This window comes from Struthio camelus, chromosome 5 (genome assembly GCF_040807025.1).
Source record: "Struthio camelus isolate bStrCam1 chromosome 5, bStrCam1.hap1, whole genome shotgun sequence".
NCBI lineage: Eukaryota > Metazoa > Chordata > Aves > Struthioniformes > Struthionidae > Struthio > Struthio camelus.
In genome coordinates this window covers 40393040-40417448 of record NC_090946.1, presented here as the reverse complement: position 1 = coordinate 40417448, position 24409 = coordinate 40393040, and the positions used below count along the sequence as shown (strand labels likewise).

General features: G+C 46.0%; 1 protein-coding gene across 1 annotated transcript; it reads left to right on the top strand.

The window, feature by feature from the left end:
- CRY2 (cryptochrome circadian regulator 2) lies at positions 1 to 22528 on the top strand. The gene is made up of 12 exons (XM_068945869.1): positions 1 to 251; positions 2038 to 2146; positions 6036 to 6178; positions 13497 to 13681; positions 15107 to 15195; positions 16232 to 16372; positions 16879 to 17190; positions 18251 to 18402; positions 18552 to 18754; positions 19254 to 19340; positions 19852 to 19993; positions 20472 to 22528. Exons 1-11 carry the CDS (start codon positions 58 to 60, stop codon positions 19989 to 19991), a joined length of 1755 nt encoding a protein of 584 aa, XP_068801970.1. The 5' UTR covers positions 1 to 57; the 3' UTR covers positions 19992 to 19993; positions 20472 to 22528.
- Positions 22529 to 24409: the final 1881 nt, after the last annotated feature.

Genomic DNA, 24409 nt, shown 5'->3' with positions numbered 1-24409 from the left:
CGCCGCGTCCTGCCCGTGGCGGGGGCGGCGGCGGCGGCGGCAGCAGCAGCAGCAGTGATGGCGGCTGCGGCCCCGGTCCCGGCGGCGGCGCGCGGCCCGTGCCGCTCCGTGCACTGGTTCCGCCGCGGGCTGCGGCTCCACGACAACCCGGCGCTGCAGGCGGCGCTGCGGGACGCCGTGGCCGTGCGCTGCATCTATATCCTGGACCCCTGGTTCGCCGCCTCCTCCGCCGTGGGCATCAACCGCTGGCGGTGAGCGGGCCTGTCGCGACACGGGGGGCCGGGCCCGCAGCTCCGGCGGGCGGTAACGGGGGCGCGCGGCGGGGAGCGGCGCCCGCGCCGGCAGCGGGAGGGGCGCGCAGGCCCCCGGCGGGCTGTGCTCCGGTTACCGGGGCTGCGCGGCTGCCGAACGCGCCGGGGGCCCGAAGCGGCCTGCCCGCCCGACGGGCCCTTGCGGACGGCACGGCAGGCAGAAGCGGCCTTCGCCTGCTGCTGCCCTGCTGGCGCCGGGCTCGCGTGCGGGAAGCACAGCGGCGCGCCAAAGGCTTGGCGCGTCCCTGCTGCGTGTAGTCCTTGCTTCCCTCCCTCCGCGATGCTGGTGGAAAAGCAGTTAGCGGTCTTATTGGTGTTGCAGTCATGAAATATGCAAGCGTGTGTATATATGTCTATATATATATATTTTTTAAGTGTCTTCTTGGAGGTGTATGCTTTTTGCAAATAGCATCAGAAGCTAGCACCCCTGGCTGTTAGGCAAAAATGTGCTGGGTAAATACGTTAGTTATATTTACTGGAGCTCCGTTGTTTCCCAGAGGAGCCTTGGCTTTGTTTTGCTATTTTTTTTAATTCTGCAATTGGTATTCAGAGGTCTGAGCTCCAAAGGCAAGTGTTTGTGTTTTACCTAACTTCCAGAAATTTATCGTGTTGAAAAATTACCTGTCGCTTAACCGCATAGCATATGGGTGAGCTAAATAATAGCAACGCTTGCTCAATTTCCAGAGCACTGTGGAGAGAAAGGCAGTATTGCTATTTAACAGATGAATACTGAGTGGGGGGTAGGGGAGTGGTTTGTTTTGATTACCCAGACCTGGTTCTGGGTCTTCACTACTGTGCTGCTTCCTTGAAACCTTAGTCCCTTTCTCCTTCAGGAAGTGCAGAGAGAGCTTTGTCTGTCACAAAGCTTGCAATTCACGTTATGAGCAACGCAGCTGAGCAGAGAGGAAGTACCCAGACTGCAAGACAACTGTAGCTTAGTTTTCCTCTTAACTTTGCATGGTCTTGAGTTGGTACTGCAGATACTCCTGTCTTACAGGTCAGGCTGCAGAGCCAGTATGTAGGGGAGAGGGAGAGGTTGCAGACTCCCTTAGGAAGGGTTCTGGATTTGCACGCACTGCCGCATGCTCTTGCAGAGATTAAAGTTCAGTTAAGGCTGGCATCATTCATAGTTTTGGGCAAAACAAAGGAAGCCAAGTGATGATGCAGATAGAGTTACGCTGGTATACTGTGAAAGCAAAGACGATATATTTGAAGTCGTACGGCATGGTGTGGGATCAGGAAGACATATTGTTAATAAAGTACTTAAATGCTTTTTGACAGCTTTGGGCTAGTAGGGAGCAGATAAATATCTTAGCGTGCTCTCATCTGCGTGATGGAAGATAAATTGCCGTTCTGTTTGCAACTGTTCTCTAAGTATGGCTGCCATGTGGAGAGACCCGCTGACGGGGGGGGTATCAGCTCTGAGAGAAAACACAGGAAGGGTAGGGACTGCAAGAAGAAAATCCTGGAGAGCTCTCTCATTTGGCTAAGCAGAACATGCATGTGAATGGTTGGGGACTGGCTGGTGCTGCAAAGTCTTAACAGTTAGTAGACAGACCAGGGATGAAGAATAACTTTTATTTTCTACATTTCTTGTCCTTTACCTTTTGTTTGGAGAACTGATTGGTGGTGCAGGTTAATTGGATTTCCATGTAAATCCTGCTCATTTGTCTTTTAGCGGTAACCAATCTGACCGACATGAACTGCTCTTGTTTCTTCTCTGCAGGTTTCTACTCCAGTCCCTGGAAGACCTGGACAACAGTTTAAGGAAACTCAGTTCCCGCTTGTTTGTGGTACGAGGGCAGCCAACAGATGTCTTCCCAAGACTCTTTAAAGTAAGAGAATATACTGATTTTATGGAGCATAGTCAGGCAAAACAAATGTCCCACTTTATATGGTATTCTTGTTTTCACTCCCTAGTATCTGGTAGTTCTTGGAGGTCCCCTAGCTTCTCTTTAACTTCGCTACTATCCGTAATGGCCAGCTTAGGAGCCAGATACGCTCTTCCCCTCAGATTTCCACAGAAGTTCAGTAGTAGGGAGTAACCTACTATCAGGATGCTTGAACTTTACTTTTGGGACAGTGGCCTTTGCCTTTGTTTCTGCAAGTCAGGTTCCCTGGGTTGTGCTGTAACCCACCGGTTCCCCTGTATTGAGAGTTTCTTCTCTACTGGAAATTTTTTGTGTTCGGCTTCTACTCAGGAAGACTGCCAGGTCTATACACCTTTACAGACGTCTGAGAAAGCATACTGTTCTACATGTGAGCTGCAAATAAGGCTTTCTGTTATAATTTGAAAATTCAGAAGCTTTTATGTTATCTGTTCTTCCTTTCCTGCTTCCATTCAAGACCTGCAGGGGGTTTTTGTCATTGTTTTGTTTTATTTTGTTGCTGTTCAGTCAGCTCAGTAGCAGAATGTAGCTTGGGTCCAAGTATCTTGAAGATCTACCCTTTAGGACTGTGGAATATGCCGTGACTTCAGGGCCAAAGATGGATTAGTGGGATACGTTTCTGAAGTGATAGATCAATGCTGCAGACTGGGAGAGAGAGGGCTGGCAGGAGGATCTCCTTGAATATCAAGATTCCTCAAGCAGTAAAAGTCTCTGACTCATTCCTCTCTGACCTGTTCTATTATGTTCATTGTTGTCTTTGAAGCTTTCTGACAGCCCCTTCACTAGAGTGACAAAGCTAAATGAGAGATTATGGTTCACCATACCCTTATGAGTTGAATTTGTTGTGGGGGCTGTACCTTATCTTATGTTTGATAGAACTAGCGTCCCCAAAGCCTGCTGTAGACCAGCTTCTGAGAGGGAGAGGTGTACTTGGGTCTATATGCTCCTGCAGTGTGTGTGGTCACAATACGGTTTTCACTGGAGGGAGACGGTACTGGAAAGGGAATCAGATGATGCACATCAGAAGGTGCAATACTATTTATTTTGGCTCCTGCATGTTAACACAGGACACAAATAACCTATGTGCTGCTCTTAGCCTTTTTACAGTCTAGGTTATTTTTATCTTTTGATCTGTAAATAAGTTCTGGCTATTTGTGGTCCATGCCCTTTCCTTATTTTTGTTCAAGGACTAGATATTCACAAGATAACTAAAACTCTGCTGGAGAAAAATACCTGTTTTGTTCAAAGAACAGAAAGTAGTTGTCAGAGTCTGCATTTTGGAGAGGTGATTGTGGAGTCAGCCAGACCCGCTTTTCACTGCAGACTGTTTGGCCCAGGTGGGTGTTCATGGGTATCTTAGATGTGCTGTAACAGAGCTAAAGAGAATGTTCCTTATGCTACTACAAGGTAAATGTATGGCTTTCATGGGAGTTCAGGCCCCTACAGAGCTGCCACGCTGAACAGTGAGTGCCGGACAAATGAAGGATAGATGGCTCTGTGATTATACTTAGAATTTTTTGGGCCTGTTCTTGGACGAACCTCACATGTAGCTGGAGTAGTTGTAAGCACAACAAAGGTAAATGACTATGAAGAACTTTTTGAATAGTGTAGGACAGCAGAAGAGGACGTCGTTCATTTTTCTTCCTATAAATAGAGTAATAGACCAAAAAGGCGTTTACGAAATAAGAAAAAACTGTTGCCCTGTTCTATAGAATAAGGTAAATGCCACTTACCTGTTGTTCCACCAAGTAGTGTCGGCTGTCTTATTTCTGGGGAGTTTGGCTTTGCTTTCTGCTTAAATCTCTGCAGTGATTGTCTAATCACTGAGCTGAAGGGAATGAGTAACACTGATTGGGGAAAGAGAAGAGCCTGGGCGTTGAGTCTTGTCTGAAGTGGCGTGCCTCATGGCCATAATGCGCTACAGGCAGCTCCCACAGAGAGGGCAACTGTTGGAGCAGTGTGCAAACAGCCCAGGTGCTCACGCTTTGCTGTCTGCTGTTGTGGAGAGGAGAGTTACGTGCTATGTGGTAATGCAACAATCATGTCTCATCTAATTTCTGCTCGTGCTGCCAGTAGCAGAGTTATGTTGTTGATGCAGGCTCTGCAAAGGCACTGTATGCATGGATCCAGTGAAGAGGACAGATGGAGCGTACCCCTTAGCTCCTTGTTACCATTGCAGAGTAGGGGGGTTGTGCTCTGCTTCCTGTGTGCTAGTGTAGCATATGCAGTGCTGTGCTTTTCAAAACTGCAGGAAATCTGCAGCAAACTACCTGAATGTGATATTCTTATCTTGAAAAAGTCACCGCTAGCCTTAAGTGTATTTTTCTATTCCCTTCTCTTCAGGCAGTAATACGTGTTCTTCAAACCAAACCCATCTCTTCCATGCAGTCTAGCTGGTACTGTTGTTCTTTTAAAGGAAAAGATAAACGTGAATCTATTAAATCACGTTTTGATAGGGGAGCAGAGCAGGCTCTGGATCATGTTTGCATAACTCCTGCTCTGACTTATGGGTTCTGTCATGTTCTTATTTTGGAAAGAAATAGAGGACATTTCAGAAATATATATTCAATGGTACATAACTGTTTTCATTCTCTCTCCTTCTTTATGGTAATTGTAGCATTGAATCTGAAAGAGTTTAGAAAGGAAAGGAGGCTTGTGTGGTTGTTTTCTGCATCTAAATTCCCTTCCCTGTCTTTGGCATTCTTTTTAAATGGATTGCAATGAACTAATCATATCTGTTCTTTGTATGTTATTTGTGTTTCTGATGCCTCTTGGGTCTGGTTCTGAGGTGGAAGAGGCTGTTCTGTACCTACAGAGGTGACTTGTGTTGTTTCACTTGGATAATATGTTTCACATCTTAGTTGTGTGAAGGTTTTTTTTAAGTGTCTGTAGTTTTTTTTTGGGGGGGGGGAGGGGAGCTGTGTTTGCTAAACAAATCTGTGGGCTGCCGCTGTCTTTGATAGATATCTCAGGAGGGTCGCTGTGGAAACCATTAAACCTCCTCTTATAGGATTCATTTTCTGAGGAAAACTAGGCCATAGACTGTGAGAACAAACAGTGCTCTGGAAAAGCCTGCAAGAGGCTGAAAGCTATTTCATAAGGCCTATTCCGTGTAATCTGTGAAGGCTCTATTAAAGATGTCAAGACACAAAATAGCTTCATAGCTTGACTAGGGTGAAACCTTTGGGAAGTTAATCATTTAAATCAGAACTCTGTAGTGTCATCCTCTACTATTCTGAGAAGAAAGGTCCACCCGTCCTTTAAGCCATCCAAGCCATCCTTTGTCTTGCATTTCCACTGCCATGTTTCTTGTTGGTATGGTTGGGTGTTGGTCTTCTGTTATGTGACAGCTTTAAAGAGATATTAGGGGGAAAAAAATTAGAGTTTACCCTTTTACTTGATGATAGTCTCCATATAAAAATATAGTTCTGAGCAGAACTTCTATTGAAACATTTCTTTGAAATGCTTTCTCTGCAAATGCAAGAACAGGATGGTAGTTTCAGACAACGTGGGTAACAAAACAAGGTGCTTTTAAGGCTTAGTGACTGAGCTGTAGCATAAGAGAAAGGTTTATGGAGGAGAACTCAAACCTCCTCCTGTGTGTTTTAAACCTGACTTGCAGGAGTTTAGTAGCACTAGCAAACACTGCATCTGCTATGCAAAGTTGTTGATTCATCAGTTATCTGGACTCCAAGCTGCCGTTCCTCACAGGAACCCTGTCTAAGCTCCCAGGACTTAAGGTTGCTGGGAAAGATTTTCTGACTTCCTCTTCAGCGATTGTACCTGTTGGAGAGCGTCTTCTGTTTGACAGCTGTGTGTTTTGTGTTTCTTGCAGGAGTGGGGAGTTACCCGTCTCACCTTTGAATACGACTCGGAGCCATTTGGAAAGGAGAGGGATGCAGCTATTGTCAAACTGGCCAAGGAGGCTGGAGTGGAGGTGGTGATAGAAAACTCTCACACGCTATACGACCTGGACAGGTACGAGGAGAGCAAGGGCAGAGGTGCTGCCCAGGCTAGGCTGGGATTGTCGCGTCTGGGAAGGTTTCAGCCTCCTCAGTTGCGTCGATAACTGTGTCGCTCGCTGTCATCCCCTGTGAGCCTGGATGGTGTCGACAGGATTACGCTGCGCGCTCACGCTTTTGATTAGAGCGCATCAAAGTGCTGATAGTGACGTGAATGTAAGGAAAAATGTTGCTTCAAGCTAATTAAACACTGTACATCAGTCATTTACATTGCTTGGCTGTATCCTCTCGATTGCTGTCCTTGAGCTTATCCTCACTGCGTAGACTGCTTTTTTCCCCTTCAGTGTAATAAAAGTAGAACCACAGAATCACAGAATGGCCAAGGTTGGAAGGAACCTCTGGAGATCATCTAGTCCAACCCCCCTGCTCAAAAATAGTTGAGCTGTTGTCTCAAACAGGTTATGAAGGCAGGTTTTTAATTGATGGATGTGCCAGGACAGCTGTAAAAAATAGAGCAAGGTAGACTGGGGCAAATTTACCTTATTCTAAAACTTGAATGCCTTGTCTTTATTATGTATTTGCTGTGCAGGACCCTTGCCTTTATTTTGAAAGTTTAAAAAAAAAAAAAAAAAAAAGAAAGGTCCACTTAAACAGTGGAGACGTGTTTTCACCAATGACTCTAATGTATGCTCAACTTCAGCCATGTTTCAGTACTAGTCTTACAGGTTGCTTGTTTTCTGCTGTTGTGTTTTTTGTTTTTTCTCTTTGGCTGATTTGTGCCAGGAATGTTAAAAGCAGGTGATAATGTCCTGCGGGAAGGAGCTTTGCAGCTTAGCACATGCTGTGGGGGAATGTTTGGGGTGAGGGGTGTTCTTAAACCTCTCTCTTGAGTAGACCCTGCTCTCTCATTTTTGTATTAGATTAGAAGAGACCATGAACACTTATTTCTTCCTCACCTCTTCAGTGCCCCTCTTCCAGGCTGGAAAGTTATAGTTTACTTAGGTTTTGCAGGTGGAGTCTGTTCCGTATGTCTTCTAATCTTTGTTACCTTTCTTGCTACTTCTGTCCATTTTTTGACATGGAGAATAGAGGTAAAACTTCAAGATGTAAGAGGATTTCTATAGTACTGTAATGTTTTCTATCTTCTCCTATTAGGCGATAGCATTCTATTAGGTGATAGCATTAGGTTTAGCAGTGTTAGCACTGCTAAACACTCAGCTGATGTTTCTGGGCTTCCTGCCTGAATGGCCTTGGCTATTGGAGAGCCCATTACTAAATAAGTAGATTCAAGATTGCAAGGCAATGGATGTGGAGAAATAACATTACCAACACAGAAATTTATCTGATATTTTTCTCAGCTGGTCACATGAGTTATAGGGAAGTTCTTCAGTTGCCTTTCATTTTCATCTATCCCAAGTAGCTTATTATGTAAGAAAACTTCATCACTTTGCCCTTCATTGACCCTTTGCAGATAGCTTAAAAATAATTTGGAGCAGCACAGGCCCTAATTCAGCTCTGTGTGGGATTTCTCCTTCTGTTAGAAAACCGTATTCCTACTCTTTCCTGTCACTCAATGAAAATCTTCTGTCTGCAAGGGCCTTTCCCTTTATCACAAGTCATCTTGGTTTCTTTAAGAGTTTTCAGTAGGGTACCTTGTCAGATGGCCTTTGAAAATCCAGGGAGAATTTATCAATTGAATCTCCTTTGCCGCTGTGCTCAAAGATGGCTAATGGATTTTTCTGAGGCACGAACTTGCCTTTACCAAGCCCATATCGACCCTCCAGTGTATTGTATCTACCCATGCGTTCACTGATTCTATTGTTATTTTCTACCAATTTGCGTAATACAGATATCAGGCTTTCTGTTCTGTGATCTTTCTGATGCTCCTGAAAGCTTTTTAAATCTGGAATCACACTTGTTGTTTTCTAGTAGTAGTCAGATAGTTTTAAGGAAAGTGTTACATGTAGCAGCTAGTAGTTTGGTCATTTCTTGAGGTCATTTAGAAGTGCTGGGTGAACGCTCTCTGGTCTTGGCAAGCTCTTACTGTTCAAGCACAGCTTCATTCTGTAGTATCGCCTATTGACATCCCAGACTGTGACGTTTCCTGAGGTATTTCCTTGAAGAGATTTGGGGTGGCGACCTCCCCGAGTACAGGTGCAAAAAAATAAATGTGCTATTTTTCTGCTGTGATATTGCAGTATATGCTTCTTTTATGCCTTCATCACTTCTTGGAGTGTTTGAAAAGGGACTTTTCACCACTTACACTTTTCTTGTTGTTTGTTTCTCAAACCTTCATTTGGGCTGAGAGGTGCAAGGGGGAGGATTTTTGCAGTTTTAAGATGTAACCTACCAAAGGCTTCCTCTTCCCCCTTCCCCCCCATTTTCTTTTGACCTTCAGCTTTCTGAATGATTCTGCCTTCTAATGTCCTCACTGATGTTGTTGTTTAACTGCTTTGACTTTTGTGATTTTTCTAAAATATTTTTGATGGTTTCCCTTTATTGATATTTTTTCCCGTGTGCACACACGCATGTGCGTGTGCGCCCACACACACATGCACACACACACACACACACACACACACACACGCACACACGCAGCATCTTCAAGTAATCTCTGTGCTGCTGTCCTCGTTTTACCCTTTTGGCTTCCTCTACTTGCTTAGCAAGCTTCCTTAGCTATATGCAGTTCCTTTCTTGAGATAAAAGCCATTATAGCTTTGTTGCTACTGCACGGATGTTAAATTGACAGAAGCCACAGTCGTGGTTGGAGTAAGCCAGTGATTAAATAACACTTTTAGATCTCACCTAGTGCCTAGGAGCAAATTATGAATCGCCTCTCCTTCTTATGAGATCTTGATTAATTGCTCCATTTAAGCCATTTATGCCATCTAGAAGATTGTTGTTGCCGGGCCTCAGAGTGTGACCTTTACCCAATCTATGTGGATTAAAGTTAAAGTCAGTTAAAGTCTCCAGTTACTATGGCGTTTCCTGGTTCTTGGCTTCTCTGAGCTTTCTCCGTGGGTGGTACTATATTTCTAATACTGTATTTCTCCTACAAGTTTGTCAGACCAAGTATATTGCCCTGCAGGCTTACTGTCCAGTGTTTGCCTCAAGGCGTGTGTCATCCCTATGCCCAGCCTGCTTTTTCCTATATAATTTTTAACCTGGTGTTGGCGTCTTGCTTCTCATCTTCTTTTAACCAATTTTCCAGTGAGACTGTCAGGCCTGGTTTTATACAAATAGTCCGATATTTCACTTCTCCATGTGTCATTCCAGTAGTCTCTCTCTCTTCCCCAGCAGTGTGTCCCTGCTACCATCAGCAGCAGCTCCTTTCTGACATTTACAAAGAGCCTATTCAGTTAACTTGTGAATTTGGCTACTTTTGTGCCCGGTAGGAAGGTTGCAATGTGTTTCTCTTTCACACGGCTGACACAGCTGTGTGATGATCAGAGCTTTTGCCCTCCCTCTCTCCCAAAACAAGGAAAAGACTGTAGAAAAACCAGCATCAGTCTTGAGAAATACTCCTAAAAAAAACCTAACGATTCCCAGTCAAGATTAGCCATGTTCAGATTCTAGAAGTCAGACAAAGAAGATAATCTTGTAGGTATCGGCTTAGCCTGCTCAAAGCTTTTACTTGACAATTATTCTGTCTGACAACTTCCAATTGACAATTTGTTTTGTCCCTTCTCTGGATCTGCCTGGTTTCCCTTCGTTAGGATCGAAATCCTCTGTAGTCTGCCTGCTGGTGGTCAGCATCGTGGTTCCTGTAATCCTGGGCAGCCTGGGTCATTCTGGGCAGAGCACTTTGGGTTAGAAAGGAGCGTTGTGAGCTTGTTTTTGGAATATGCATCAGGAGCAGTTTTACACCAAACCTTCTGACATGTGGTTGAAATTACAATTAAATGCCTTTTAATAGGAGCGTATACTGATTTAAAGGAACCGAGCATTGGGGAAGTTTGCATACCCTGGCAGTTCTGTAATAGATAGTTACCCTGTAGCAAAAACTGTTTTATTTCAGTCTGAAAAGCTTCTAACTTCTCTCTGTTGAATTGCGTTACCCTTGTCTGTCTTGCATGGTGATTTAGTATCAGGGGCTTTTTCCCTGCGCTGATACTTAGCCTGTGATCAAGTCACTCCGTCTTTCACACGCTTGTGTGCGTGATAGTGTGGGAGCGGAGTAGTTTGTCCTTTGTCCAGTGTCTGCTGTATGGCATATCAGTGGGTTATCCTTCATCTCCTCTGTGACTCTGAAGAAAAACTGCTTTTCTTATGTGTGCACAGCCCTACACGAGCTCTCTGGAGAAAGGATTTAGATCAGAACAATTGCATAAGCTGACAAAGGCTAACTAAATAGTATATGTGAGTTGGTAGTCTGGTGTGTTGTGGAGCAGGCTACTTGCCGAGTGTTGGCAGCCAGCTCTTCCGCACAGGAGGAAGCGGGTGGGAGCACAGTCGGTCCCTTGACAGAATGGGGCCCTGTTATTTACAAGCTGACTGAGGTGTCATTTTTCTGAGGTAAGCAGCTTTTTCCAGACTGGTAGCCACCCTGCTGAGGCAGTGCCATGGTGGCTTGAGTCAGAAGCTGATGCCTGTGGGGGTGTGCACTGGAAATCTGCAGATGCTGTGTCTGTCCTGGATGACTGTAGGATACTGCATAACCCTAGCAGTGCCAGAACTGTGTTTGGTCAGGTTTTTGGTTGCTCTCCTTGAGGTAAAGTGCTATTGGGTGATAATCAAAAACACCTGGACGCTGTCAGAAAATGCTGGGCAGTATATCACTCATCCGGTAGCACTGCAATTTTATGTCTGCTCGCTAATACCAGAAAGGTTAGGAATTGTATGACGAATAAAGCAACTCTGCTCTTCTGTGTTATTCTTCCAGTTTTCTTTGCACAGAACTGCCACACATGCAGTCTGTGAACTGTGTTGGGAAGATGAAACAGGAGCGTTAAATCCTGGGGAAGGTCTTGTCATTGCTTTGTGGCCCAGTCTGCCCTCAGGGTCAGTCCTCTAAGATTGTACTGCCTGGGTTAGAAGGAAGCTAGGAAGAGGGAAATGACCCCTGCCTATAGGGCTCTAGCTTCTTCTCCAAAATGTTGTACAAAAGGCTGAACAGCATCACGATAGCTGATGATATTTGATATTTCTTTGCATGACAGTATTGTGAAAGGTCCAGGTTTTGTTGCATGATGACAGTTTCAGATGTTGTAAAGTGTGCAAGTTGTCCCACTTCCATCTCTTGGGAAGATTCATGTTCCAGATCCCATCACTGGCTATTTCACTCATGTTTAAATTCTTGAGGATGCCAAATGAGGACACAGGACTCCACCTGCAAGTCACAGTGATTTGGTCCAAGTTACTGTCTGTTAGCAAAAGCTTTAGCTGTGGATCTCAGACATGATAAAATAGTGTAGATCTCAGACTGAGGTGCTGCATAAGCAGATCTGTGGAAGAGGACTAAAGAAAGAGGTAGTGTTAAAGAAGCAGCTCCTCTCCTGTCCCTAGCGCCTCGGGGCAAACACTGTGCAGCTCTGTCACATTTTCCTCTCAGGGTGCTGGACTCCTCTGGAAACACACAAGACTATCTCAAGTGCCTACTGTAACTGAAAAGACCTCATTTTTCTTCCAGCAGCAATGGTGATCTTTCAGGCATCCTTATAAATTAATGGTCTTGTTTGAGGTCTCAGTGCTCAGAGCAAGCAGTAGGGAAGTATTTTTTTTGGTGGGTAGTATTCATGAGAGTTCATGGTCTCCTAGCATCCCTGGTATAGTACACAGAGGCAGCCAGCCAAAAAGCATGTCCATGAAAGTGCAGGAGATGCTCTCTGGTATGAAGATACAGGACAGAACATATTGCCTGTAGGGCTCCCCTCCGTACCTTTGCTTGGAGGAGTGGAAGAGGATGCTGGGCTACACAGTGATAGTGTTTAGAGTCTTACACTAAACTTACTGGTTTTCCTGCTCTCTGCAAACCCCGATCACCCTCCTTACCCTGCTCATTAGTGTCTCTTTCTCCAAATGCATACAGTTTATTACATAGAAAAATGAGAAGAAACTGCAGGAGGCTTAATTTGAAATCTCTTTAATCTTTGCAACTGTGCTGCCTCTTCCAAAGGCTCCCTTTTTCTCTGCTCACAGTGTGTAGGTGGCCTGGGCTTCTGGTTCACGCAAGGCCTAGATGGGAGCAGCAGCAGGGACGTGCAGAGCAGGGCACAGCTTCCCACTTTGCTGTTGCTATGTTGAGCAGGGAAGCTAGGTCACTATGGAGCACACGTGAGGAATGGCTCAGAGAAGGCCGTGGGCTGGCATGTCGCTCCTCCTCGCTACACGTGCAGTTACTGGGGGAAGGGGAGGCACATGGTGCCTGCTGAAACTCTCCATGTCTGCTGAAACGCTGGGCTTTAAGCCCAGCCCCTTGCATAAGCTGTTGACTAATGGGTGGGGAAGGCTGCTCTGCTGCGGCTCATGTGTGAGCTGTGAGGTTGGCTGCCTCAACTTTATGTAATGCTGGTGATCCCCATGCTGTCTGCTTTGCTGTTAACTCCTTCCCCTCCCTGCAGGAGCTCAGGGTAGAAATATCATGGGGAAACCTACCTTGCCCAGGAGGTTTCTCTAACGTCTCTGTGCGCAGTGTCCCAAGGAAGATAAGACTTGCGTGGTCCTAGCAGGCTGTAAATACTCAGTGAAGTAGAGAAGGGGGGGAACTGTGGCCATCTTGCTGCCTTTTCTCTGGTGTGATCTAACAGGTCTGCTCGTGACCTTACGGGGTTGGGGAGGAAGGGGGATTTCCTCCAAGTACAAGGAGGGAGAGGAATGACGCAAACTAGGATTTGTCTCATCTGAGATTGGTGGAGGAGGGGTCACTAACACTCTGGGACTTCTTGTGTTGGGAGGAGAGGAAGTAAGGACAGAGACAGGTTAGGATATGTCAAGGGGTGGGGAGGAGCAGATGCAGGTCTGGGATTTGTCATCTTGAGGAGACAGAAAGGGAGTAATCAGATTGAGATTTCATACAGGGGATTGATATGAAGAGCTCTGGGAGAGACATGATGCTAAGCCTGATTCAGCTATAGTTGTCGTGTTGCATTTTCCATGGAGATAGATTAGTATGGGTGTTTTTTTTTTTTGTTGTGTGTTTGTTTCTTTTTTTTTTTTTTTAATATCCCTTTGAGGGAGGCATCAGGAGAACCCTAGATCTGTGCAGAATTCCTACACCCAAAGTGAAAGGCTATCCTGAGCAGAAGTAGCAGTATGCAGTTTGGCTGTTATTCCCTTGTCTCTTCTGTGAGAGCGAGGCTGTGTTGTAAATGTCATCTCATGTATTTTGTCTCCAGAATAATTGAGCTGAATGGCCACAAACCACCCCTCACCTACAAGCGCTTCCAGGCCATCATTAGCCGTATGGAGCTCCCAAAGAAGCCGGTGAGCAGCATAATAAGCCAGCAGATGGAAACATGTAAAGTGGACATACAGGAGAACCATGATGATGTGTATGGAGTCCCATCCCTAGAGGAGCTGGGTATGTGTTCAGAGTGAAGGCAAGGGTTAACTGCGAGCCAAAACGGGCTGCACTGAAACGTGTTTCTGATGGCTGGCATGCACCCAGGACAACTCCGGCGTTCTCCTCTGACCTGGGTTGCCCCTAGCTGTGGAAGCAGCATTTGATTGTTAGAGTGCTGGAGCTTGTAAAGACAGACTGCTTCCTCTTGTGCTACAGTTGTACAGAGAGCACCGTCCCCTTTAGCATTGCTCTGAAATGCTCTGCATCTGTCTGTCCTAGTGTTCTCTTTGCTATTCTGAACATGTAACCACTGTTAACAGTGTCTCAAGTCCACACCAGCTGCTTCCTTCCTATTACCCTATTACCCTCTCTGGCCGGTTGTGTAATAGACCTGAAGAGGTGAACTAACCATGTGCCGGGTTCAAATCACTTCACTCACTTGTCCAAGCAGCATCACTTTAGGAGCTTAATGAGACAAAAGATACTACTGAAACTACTTTCATCCATCCTGCTATGCCTTTTGGTTCTTGGGAAGTTAGTGTTTGTTTCTTCCTTCCTAGATGCTTTTGTATTTTTTTTCTTGGAGAAGGAGGATGAATGGAGTGGTGCAGTGTGAAGAATTTGAGGCCTATATCAGGGATGTGAATTTAAATGCAAGGAAGTTAAAGGTTAATACAGAATATTGTCTGTGTGCATGTGATGCTGGAGGCTTGACACCAGTTTCCTAAGAGTATCACCTTGGCACCTTGAGGCACAATTTAAGCGATTATGGAAAAGGAGGGCTTCGCAACAGGAGTACCTTGAGGGTTGCAGTCCTTGGCAGATCATCTTTCCTTATTGTCAGGCCTAATGCGAGACTGTGTGCAACCTTTCAGTGCTCTGCTTGCTGCCAGGGGAGGCTCTGCTTTGAGCCTAGAGCAGTGCAGGGAAACTGCGTTGTTGCTTCCCCTGTTGCACTGGTTCTGGAAACTAATGAAATGTAGCTCTTCAGCACTATTCCAGCGCCTTTCCCAGCACCATCTGTCAGACGAGCAGGAGCCTCAGCAGGCTCTCTAGTGAGCTGCTGATAGTTGTATGGGTATTTTGTAAGCCAGACCTGTGGGGCAGATGTTCCCTCTGCTACCCGTTCTGGCCCTTGGAGCAGAGCCCTGTGGGTAATGCTGATTCACAAGGGTCCCAGCATGTGAGCAATGGGGTAAGTCCCCAAAAGGCTGCCTGAAGTATTGGAGGGACGGGCTCTTGTACTGCAGCATCGTGAACAGTCTTTCCCCATGCTCCCAATGATTTGCCTGCTGTAGAAGGACTAGAGCAGCAAGTAAGCCATGTTAGGCAACTCAGCTAAATACTGCGGTATTCAGCATGTCTTGCTGTTGCTCCTGCTTAATTTTGTCTGTTCCTTTTGTCTAGAATTGGCTTCAAATCTTACCAAATTCTTTCCCTCAGGTTTCCCCACAGATGGCCTTGCCCCTGCAGTTTGGCAAGGAGGGGAGACAGAAGCCTTGGCACGGTTGGATAAACATTTGGAAAGAAAGGTAACCCCTGTTATTCAAGTGGTCGTTCCTGCAGGTAGTGGCCCTAAGTGAAAAATGTTGAGCATTGGCCATTGCCCTCTTTTCTTGCTTTTTCTATTAGCAATCGCAGCATTCACCTGCAGCAGGAAATCTGATACTGATGCAGTACTCCTGATCTTGGGTTGTATGCAGAGCAGGGAACTCCACTTCTGGGCTACACCAAACCCAGCGAAGTAGAACTGTGTATTAATTATGATGTTGCGAGAAGCCCATGGGACTCTTTCCTTGCTATTTCTCCTTCCATTTCCCTTAGAGGAGTGCAAATTTGGAGAATCTCTTATAAAGTTGCTCAGTCCATGCTGCATACCATCTCCTCTTGTCTGTGTGAGGTAATAGTAGGGGTATGCGCTCATAAAAGAATGCCTTCCCGTTGTGCATCTGTCTGTTACGCTGTCTCACTAATTCATATTCCTTTAGCCCCTTGCTGAAATACCCCCATCCCTTCTATGGTCCTTGTGCTCTTCATCACAGTGTGCATGAGGCAAACGATATTAATGAAAGGTGTTCCAGGTGGAGAGGTATGGCTCACTTTTAAAACATTTGTGTCTTTTTAAATGCCAGATGGCTTGGTGGCAGGTGTAGAGCTCAAAGTATAAATTCTGATGTTGGAGGAGGACTAAACCTTCAACATTAACTTGCACAACAAACAACTCTGAATTTCCTCAGATTATCTCATTCCATACACTAAATAAAACAGACGTATTTGGACATAAACAACCCTAGCAGATCTCGGGGTAGTTAGCTGAGGCATGCAATGCAAATTTACTCCTTTTCTGGGTCAGAATAACTAACTGGCTCAAATCCTTGTGGAGCAAGTATTTTGCATCCCTTGAGTTGGGGTGCGGGGGTTGGAATTGCCCACTGGAGATCTCTTCCACTGGTGGTTGGAAATGGATAGAAGAGATCAGAGTGACCTCACCACCTGCAAAGAGGCCTGTTCATGGCAGTGTCTGACAGTTTTGGTTTTCTTTGCCTCATTTCTCCTGAATGTGTCTAGGCATGGGTTGCAAATTACGAAAGACCAAGGATGAATGCCAATTCATTGCTGGCCAGCCCTACAGGACTCAGTCCCTACCTGCGTTTTGGCTGCTTGTCCTGCCGCTTATTTTACTATCGTCTCTGGGAGCTGTATAAGAAGGTAAGACAAAAGGAAATCCAGAAGTGTTCCTCTGGAGAGCAGGCTGGTTTTGAGCACAGCAGGATGTTGGTTTTCCAGACAGTGTGCCAGAACAGCTGCAGAAGTTACTGTTGCCTCCTTTTGTGTCTGAGCCTTGAGCAAAGCCTTTTGCTGCTACAGAAGAGGCTCTTGGGTGAGAAAAAGTGATTCTCCTGGATGTAGTTGAGCATACTGTCAATCTGCTGATCCTGTTCCTCAGCCTGGGCTCCTGGGTCATCAACTATGTAGAGCTTTTTATTGTTAGTTGTTAATTGGCGTTTGTTATACTGAATGAGCAAAAACTCATAAGCTAACTTTACCAGCTGGGATTTCTGGTAAAGTAGGACCTGAAGTTGAACTCCTTTATGGCAGCTGCCAGTAACTGACTTGGTGGGAATCACGTGTACGAATGTATGGATGACTTACAGTTCAGCTTAATGAAGCTAGTCCTCCCCTCTCTGTGAATGCTCTTGTTCCTTCCTCCACAGGTGAAGCGCAACAGCACGCCCCCCCTCTCTCTGTATGGACAGCTCCTCTGGCGGGAATTTTTTTACACAGCGGCAACCAACAACCCTAAATTTGATCGCATGGAGGGGAACCCCATCTGCATCCAGATCCCCTGGGACAGGAACCCTGAAGCCTTGGCAAAGTGGGCAGAGGGCAAGACAGGCTTCCCTTGGATTGATGCAATCATGACCCAGCTGAGACAGGAAGGGTGGATCCACCATCTGGCCAGGCACGCTGTGGCCTGCTTCCTGACCAGGGGTGACCTCTGGATCAGCTGGGAGTCAGGAGTCAGGGTGAGTCTGACATTTCCAGAGGCTTGCAGGAGACCGTAAGAAAAACAAAGTCTCCCTGGCACTCCCTGCAAGAACGGAAAAACAGGTACAGCTTTCACTTGGCACATAGAAGTTGTATGGAAGAGGATGTGCCAGTGGGTTCCTGGCCTGCCAGCAGCCTGACTTCTTGCTGCCTTCTGCTGTGAGGGCTCCAAGAGTAAAGAGAGTCTCCAGGAACCCCTAAGTAAATGTTAGTGGGACCCACTGGTAAATATGGACTGGGGTTTGAGGGGCTTAGTTTCACACCCCCTCCCCCGGTAAAAGTGCTCTCAGTCCATCTGTTTTCTTTGCACGTTCCATGGGTCTTTATAACTAGACGTTTCTCCTCATTGTATAATCCATCACCATGCCGGTCAGGGAAGGCTCCATGACTGAAATCTGAGTCTAGTCTCTTAAGGAAAGAGGTGAAAGACACACTTCTTAGTTTTAAGCTGCCTCACCCTTCAAATGTCCTATCAAGTGTGCGTAAGACCTATGCAGAAAAACACAGAAGCAGAGGCATCTTACAAAGCTGACAAAGTGTGGCTGAAAGTGTGTCATAGGATCAGATGTTAAAAGCACAGCTTCCGTGCATGGATGCGAGGGAGTTACTCCTGAAACCTGGCTGCTTCTCAAGATATGGGCAGTGAGCTCTGGGACCCTCAGAGGGGCTTTTCCTTCTTGTTTGGTCCCTGTTCTTCTGTGTGGCATTTGTCAGCTTCCCAGGGTCAGTGCTTTGCACTTCTTAAGTCTCCCAGGTTAGAATCAATACTCAAGGCTTGCTGTAACACTAAACAGTGATTTAATCTGTAGCTGAATGAGACATTAGCCAGCATTTTATCAGTGGGAGCAGACAGTGCCTCCCTATGCGAGAATGTCAGGAAGTGGGATATATTGACCAGCTGGCTGGCTTCAGCCAGCAGATCACCTCTTTGTTGCTGTTCTGCTTCCTAGGAGCTGTTCTCAGACAGCTTGATGCCTGCCATCTGCAATAGCTTCTTGGTTCCTCTTCTCTCACTGCCTTTTCTTCCAATTGCTGCAGGTATTTGATGAGTTGTTGCTGGATGCAGATTTCAGTGTAAATGCAGGCAGCTGGATGTGGCTTTCATGCAGTGCCTTCTTCCAGCAGTTCTTCCACTGTTACTGCCCTGTGGGCTTTGGACGTCGCACGGACCCCAGTGGCGACTATGTTAAGTAAGTAATGTGACTGGAGCTTCCTTCTAGCTTGATCTCCCAGCTGAAGTTGTTCAGTAGCAGGCAGGTGCCTGGCACTTCCTGTGCATTGTGAACCTGCACTACTGCTCTTTAAGTGGTGTTTGTACGTCATTTCGCTCGTGCCATAGGCGATATCTGCCCAAACTGAAGGGCTTCCCTTCACGATATATCTACGAACCCTGGAATGCCCCAGAGTCTGTGCAGAAGGCAGCCAAGTGCATCATTGGGGTGGACTACCCCAAACCCATGGTGAACCATGCAGAGACAAGCCGGCTGAACATTGAACGCATGAAGCAGATCTACCAGCAGCTGTCACGCTACAGGGGGCTCTGTAAGTACCCACATCTGTATGAGACTGTGGCTTTAACAGGAGATAAGGTGCTGGGAGGAGGGTCATGATGTAAAATACATAGCACCTGTGTCCCTGGCCAGTCCTTGCAAGAGAAAGGAGTCCATGCCGAAAGCTGTTCTGAGCCTATGTTTCCAGGGAAAGCCCACACTGAGCTCTTAGACAGCTCGGAGTGGGATTTGATTAGTCTTTTGAGAGCTGGCGATGACACAAGGTCCTGTTTAATCTCTGTGCCACCAATGGTCCATTCTTCACTTTGGAGAAACTAGGCAGAGCATCCTAAATGAACGTGCTGCTAGATCTTGGTGCCTGTGGCCAGCACTGGCTGAGCGGAGCTCTGAACTCATCCTGGTCTTTGGGAATATGGATGTACGGGTTGATGATAACTAGGTGTTTCAATGGGAAAGGCTCTTATTCTCTCCCCCTACCCACCCCATGTTTCTTGTTTCTCAACAGTGATCCTCTTGCTTTCTTTCTCTAGGCTTATTGGCATCAGTCCCTTCTGTGGAAGATCTCAGTGGCCAAGTTGCAGACCCAGCTTTAGGGCAGAGCAGCAGCGCAAGTACAGGTGAGTTGGAGATAGTTTCATGGGGACTTAGAGTTTGCCAGCAGGAGAATAAAATTCTCTTCTAATGAGAAGAGGACAAGTAGCTAAGAAAACAGATCGTATTCACCTTCCTTTAGGCTTTCTTCAGAACTCTGCAGTGAGCCTTCATTCCTAAAAGAGCTGCAGAATAGGAATTCACTAAAATAAATCTTTAATGGCCTGTTTGGGATCCTGTGCAACCACTTAATGGAGCAGTGCAGATCACTCTAGGGCTAATTAGACATAATTAAGCTGTTCCCCGGCAAAGAACACCTTTGGGTGTGTTCTGGGGTTCTTAGTTACCCTGCTTGTAATGAAATTTGTCAGAAGTGAACCCTCAAAGAGGCTGTGGCAGCATCTCGCTGTGCTTGTGCACTGAACGTTCTCCAGTCCCCCAGCTCTGTGGCACATTAGAAACCCAGGGTGTACCTGTGAGGAGGTCTAAGAGGAACCTTAGAGGAAGTGTTGCAGTGAGTCTTTTCTTCCTATCCAGCGATGAGACTGCCACAATCTGAGCAGGCTTCTCCAAAGCGCAAGCACGAGGGAGCAGAAGAGCTGTGCACTGAAGAACTGTACAAACGAGCCAAAGTATCAGGTCTCCCCGCTCCAGAGGTCCCTGGCAAGAGCTTGTGACTGTGAGTAGTCCCTGGCATAGTCTGGCTCGAAACATTTTATTTTGATATTTAGCAGGGGTTGCTCCTTGTGTTTTTAAGGAACAAAATTGACTTGCTTGAGGAGGGCCTAGATCCTGACTGTAGTTTCTTAGTCCTGTAATTTGCCAGTGACTCTGCCTTCTGATTGTTTTGAATTTGCTTGACAAGCTGTTTAACCCATAGTCTGGCAGAGAGCAGTACTTTATTACTAGAGCAATTGCAGAGCACAGTTATTCTTGGATTTGCTCTGAAAGGTTTCTTCCTCTTCTACAGAATGGGGTTGCCCCTGTGGTGAGGGTACAGGGTGGAGGAGGGGAGCTGGCAGCTGGGTGCTGTTCCTAGTCATCTGCCTGAAACGCTCCAGATCATAGCAGGGAAGGAGCTGGCCACACGTTCTGCCAGCTTCCTTCTCACTCTGAGGAGGGAATCAAGGCAAACTCTCTTCTCCTTTTTCCTGCAGCCAGTAACAAGCAGCTCACAAGTCAAGAGCAAGTGCTGAAGAGGTGATGAGAGGAGTAGGAACTGCTGCCACAAGAGGGACTGGACCTTGTGATCCGCAACGGAAAACCTGGGGTGTCTCATATAAATGTGTAATTCCAATAGCTGCCACAAAAGGGCACTGTATCACTCGTGCTTGGGGATATTTGGCTTTCTGGCCTCCAAAGAGCCAAATATGTCTCTTTTCAGCCAAGCCAAAACCTGCCTGCATGTATGGGGGCAAGAGCTTTCTACCAGTGTGTTCACTTCCGGGTATATCTTTCTTTTCTGACAATGGGTCAGTGCATATGACTTTATGCACTGATATAGGGAGCTGCATCTCCGAAGTAGTGAATGTCCATTCTCGCTACTAGTACTAGGCAGTGATGTGGGCCAAGGTTAATTCCAATTGTAGTAGGAATTGAGAAGAAAGCTGCTAGAATATCAAGAGCAGTGCCCATCCTACAAGAGAGCAGGAAAATCTCAGTGTTTGTTAGGCTAGGCTAGCAGGGATATAAATGCTTTATGAATACATCAAGGTGGTACACGTGTGGGATGGGAAAGAAATGAAGGGCAGTTGTAGCAAATGAACAAAGTGATATGAACGGTCTTTGCACTTGAAAAGCACTTAAAACTTTGCAGTTAGTGAGATTCTTCTGTGGGGAAGTTGAGCCATAGTGCTGTTGCCTGGAACAGGCAGCTTGCTTGATACTTAGGGGAAGGGACTCAGAGAGGGAGGATTATTTGGAGAATAAGACCATGACTTCACATGATTGAAGCAGTCTCCAAGAAACTTGCTGCTCCAAATAGCAGAGGGAGCTACACCTGGTGGGGCGAACAGTCCTGGGCTCTGGAGCCTACGCATTTCCTTCTCTGAGCAATAGCTCTTTTAAATGGAGTGACTAATGTCTCGTGCGTAGCCTGTGGTGGAGTGCCTAATACTGATGGAGGATGGGTTACGCAGCAGCTTCTTGAAGCGAGTCTTCCTTGGGCTCTGTCCATTGTCTGTTCTGTGTGGATGTTTGCTCCCTCCTGTATTAGCATCTCTGTGTTGAGTTTGTACACAGTATAATCCCAATATCTCATGCCTTGTGCACTGCTCCTTCCTGTTCACGCTCACATTGGTGCTTTGTAGTCTAGCAGGACAGCCGTGTAGCTTTCCAGGCTCTTAACCATACATTCCTTGGCCTTGTCCTGTTTCAGGATGTCATTTCAGCACCGTGCTGGCAGAGTGACTCTACTCGCCTTCCCACCTAAGAGGGCAAGGCAGAGCAGTCCTGTAGAAGAGCCTATTTCAGCGTTATTTCAAGTAGTTAATCCCGTGCAATCAAGTAGTTAATCCCATGCAATGGGCTGCTGTTGGCACTGTTTTCATTTGCTGCCCAAAACCCTTCATCCCCGCTTGGCGCAGGTAGCGTGGGGCCGTACGTGAGCTTTCTCAGCTAATGGCTTGGGGAGTGCAGGATTTGTCTCCCACTGACTGGGATAGTCAGATTCAGTTTTGGAGCCCATCTTTGAATCCAGAACACTGGGGTTACAAACAGAAAGTGACTGAAGTGGATCTGAGAAGCTTATGAAGGGGTGGAGGAAGTGCAGAAGTTGAATTGTGTCCAAGAGTTAATTTATTAAAATAGCTGAATAACCTTTCCTTCCCAATAGTCTCCCTAGGGCGTCGACCCTAGATTCCCTTTCCTAGGGGAACCCATTGGCCGGAGTGTCCAAGTAAACAAGTCACTTTTCCTGCCTTTGCTTTCTTTTAAGCTACTATTCATAGTGTCTCCCTGGTGAATAGCACAGTAATCAGCATTGCCTGGATTTTATCTCCTTCAGTCTGAATCCAAACCTTACTCCCGCTGTCTGAGGGCAGAAAGGTATAAGGGAAAGGAGAGACCCCCTGTCTTCTGCTGCAGAGGGAAGACAGACATGCACTTTGTACACTTAGATTACAGAAACCTGACTTCTGTCATTTGGAAAGTCTCGTGCTTAGGCAATGGTCTGTAAATATGACATTAGTTTTTTTTATAAATGTCTTTAACCCTCTCTGCTGTGGTCCAAATTACTTCATTTGGTAAGTGGCGTGTTAGAACTGGATCCATGGGGGTAAGAGGTCAAGGGGAAAGGAGACAAAATCTTCTAAATGATCTCTTGGAAGGCTTTGTGGATGAGGCGGAATCATGTTTGCAAGTTGGATGTGCAAGGTGTGGATGGTGACACCTGGAACAGCCACAGTTCAGGTAAGGGCTGGAAAGGGCACAGAGAAACACACAAAGAACAATCAAAGATAGAGAATGACTTCCATACAGAAAGTTATTAAATAGGTTGGGATTCATCCATTCTGTAATCTTTTCTCATTTGAAAAGGTAAAGATATGTGACACTGAGTGACAAAGAAGTGGAATAGGGAATGATTATTCACTGTTTTCTGTAGTGTTTAGGTTTGGGGGTATTCAATTAAACTACCAGATGGCACGCTCAAAACAGATGACTATAGCATTTCTGCAGCTTCCCCTACATGGACTTTTTTGTGGAAAGCTCTTAATACATTGTGGATATTAACAGTTTTCCAGGATTCCAAAGGCTTGACAAATTTATGGGGAAAGAAAAAGCCATTAATAACTGTTAGCAAAAATACCGTCTTTGTTTCAGGAAGGAGCGGAGGATTGCTGGAGGCTGAGATATACAAAGGTTGCATCATCGAAACATGCCCCTTTGGGGTTTATTATGTTTCCTGAGATAACAGCTATTTGATCTTACCTGGTACAGGTATCCCCAAAAAGTGCGGAGAGTGAACTTCTTGCCTGGGAGGAGAAAGCAGCTCTTTTTTGATGCTGAGAGATGAGTAGCTTTTAGGACTCCCTTACAGAGGATGTTCCATGGACTGGTATTACTGAGGGAGTCAACACTGGAGCAAAAAAATGTGACAGAGCTGTGAACGTTGATATAAATGAGTGTTCTGTCAGTGATTGAGCATTTTCTCTTGCAACTCTTCAGCTAAGCCATGAACTGATACTAACTACACCATGTCAAGCGGTCTTGTAACTAGCTAGGACACAATTGAAGTGATCTTCTGGTTTTTGCATTATGCCACCCTCCTCAGTGCTCCTTTGTAGACCCTGTTACTGGAACCTTTTATATTTGAAGAATGACATGAGGTACATTATTTTCTCAGTAACGGGCAAGCCTTTAGTAAACAAACTGAAATGCAGGTGGGTGCACAATTCCTCTTTCAGGCTTGGAAGTGGGGCTGATCTGGAACAGAAGTGCTAGACCCTTATCCCTTAGTTATGTTCAGCTAGTACCAGTTTGAGCACCAGCTACACAATTATTACAAACAATCCAGACAAAGACGAGATGCAGTTCTAAAACACTTTTCATCTACGAGCATTTACAATTTGGAGGCTAAATGGCTGGGAATGTTTGAGAGTGAAAAGTCTTTTGAAGAGGCACATTAGGTTGTTTCAAAGAGGTGCTGGTCATAAAAGAACAAGACTTGCCCATGAGTGCAGTGCGTGCACAACACTGGTTAACTAAGTGAGGCTATGGTCAAGCTGTATGCTAGTGCTGAATTGTTCTCCACTGTCTCCAGCAAGGGCCCCCTCGTGGGCTTGAGGAAATACCATTTCAGTGCTTAAAGTGACTTGTAAGTGACAAAACCGTTTTGAAAAGTTTGCAGCCTGTGCTTTGGAAGATGAAGAGCCAATACAGCAAACTTGGTAGTTCAAACGCTACTCAGTGGTTAGTAACGTAACTTGGACCTGCAGAGGTCAGTTCAGAGGCTGCGCCTTGGACTTGTGGTAGAGGGTAAGTGATTGTGTGCTCCAAGTGCTGGTGGTTATGGAAAAGCTCTTCCCTCATCACTCTTCTGTCTCCACAAAGATGTAACTGGGAGTGTGTGCACATGCAGCACACACCCCTCACTGGG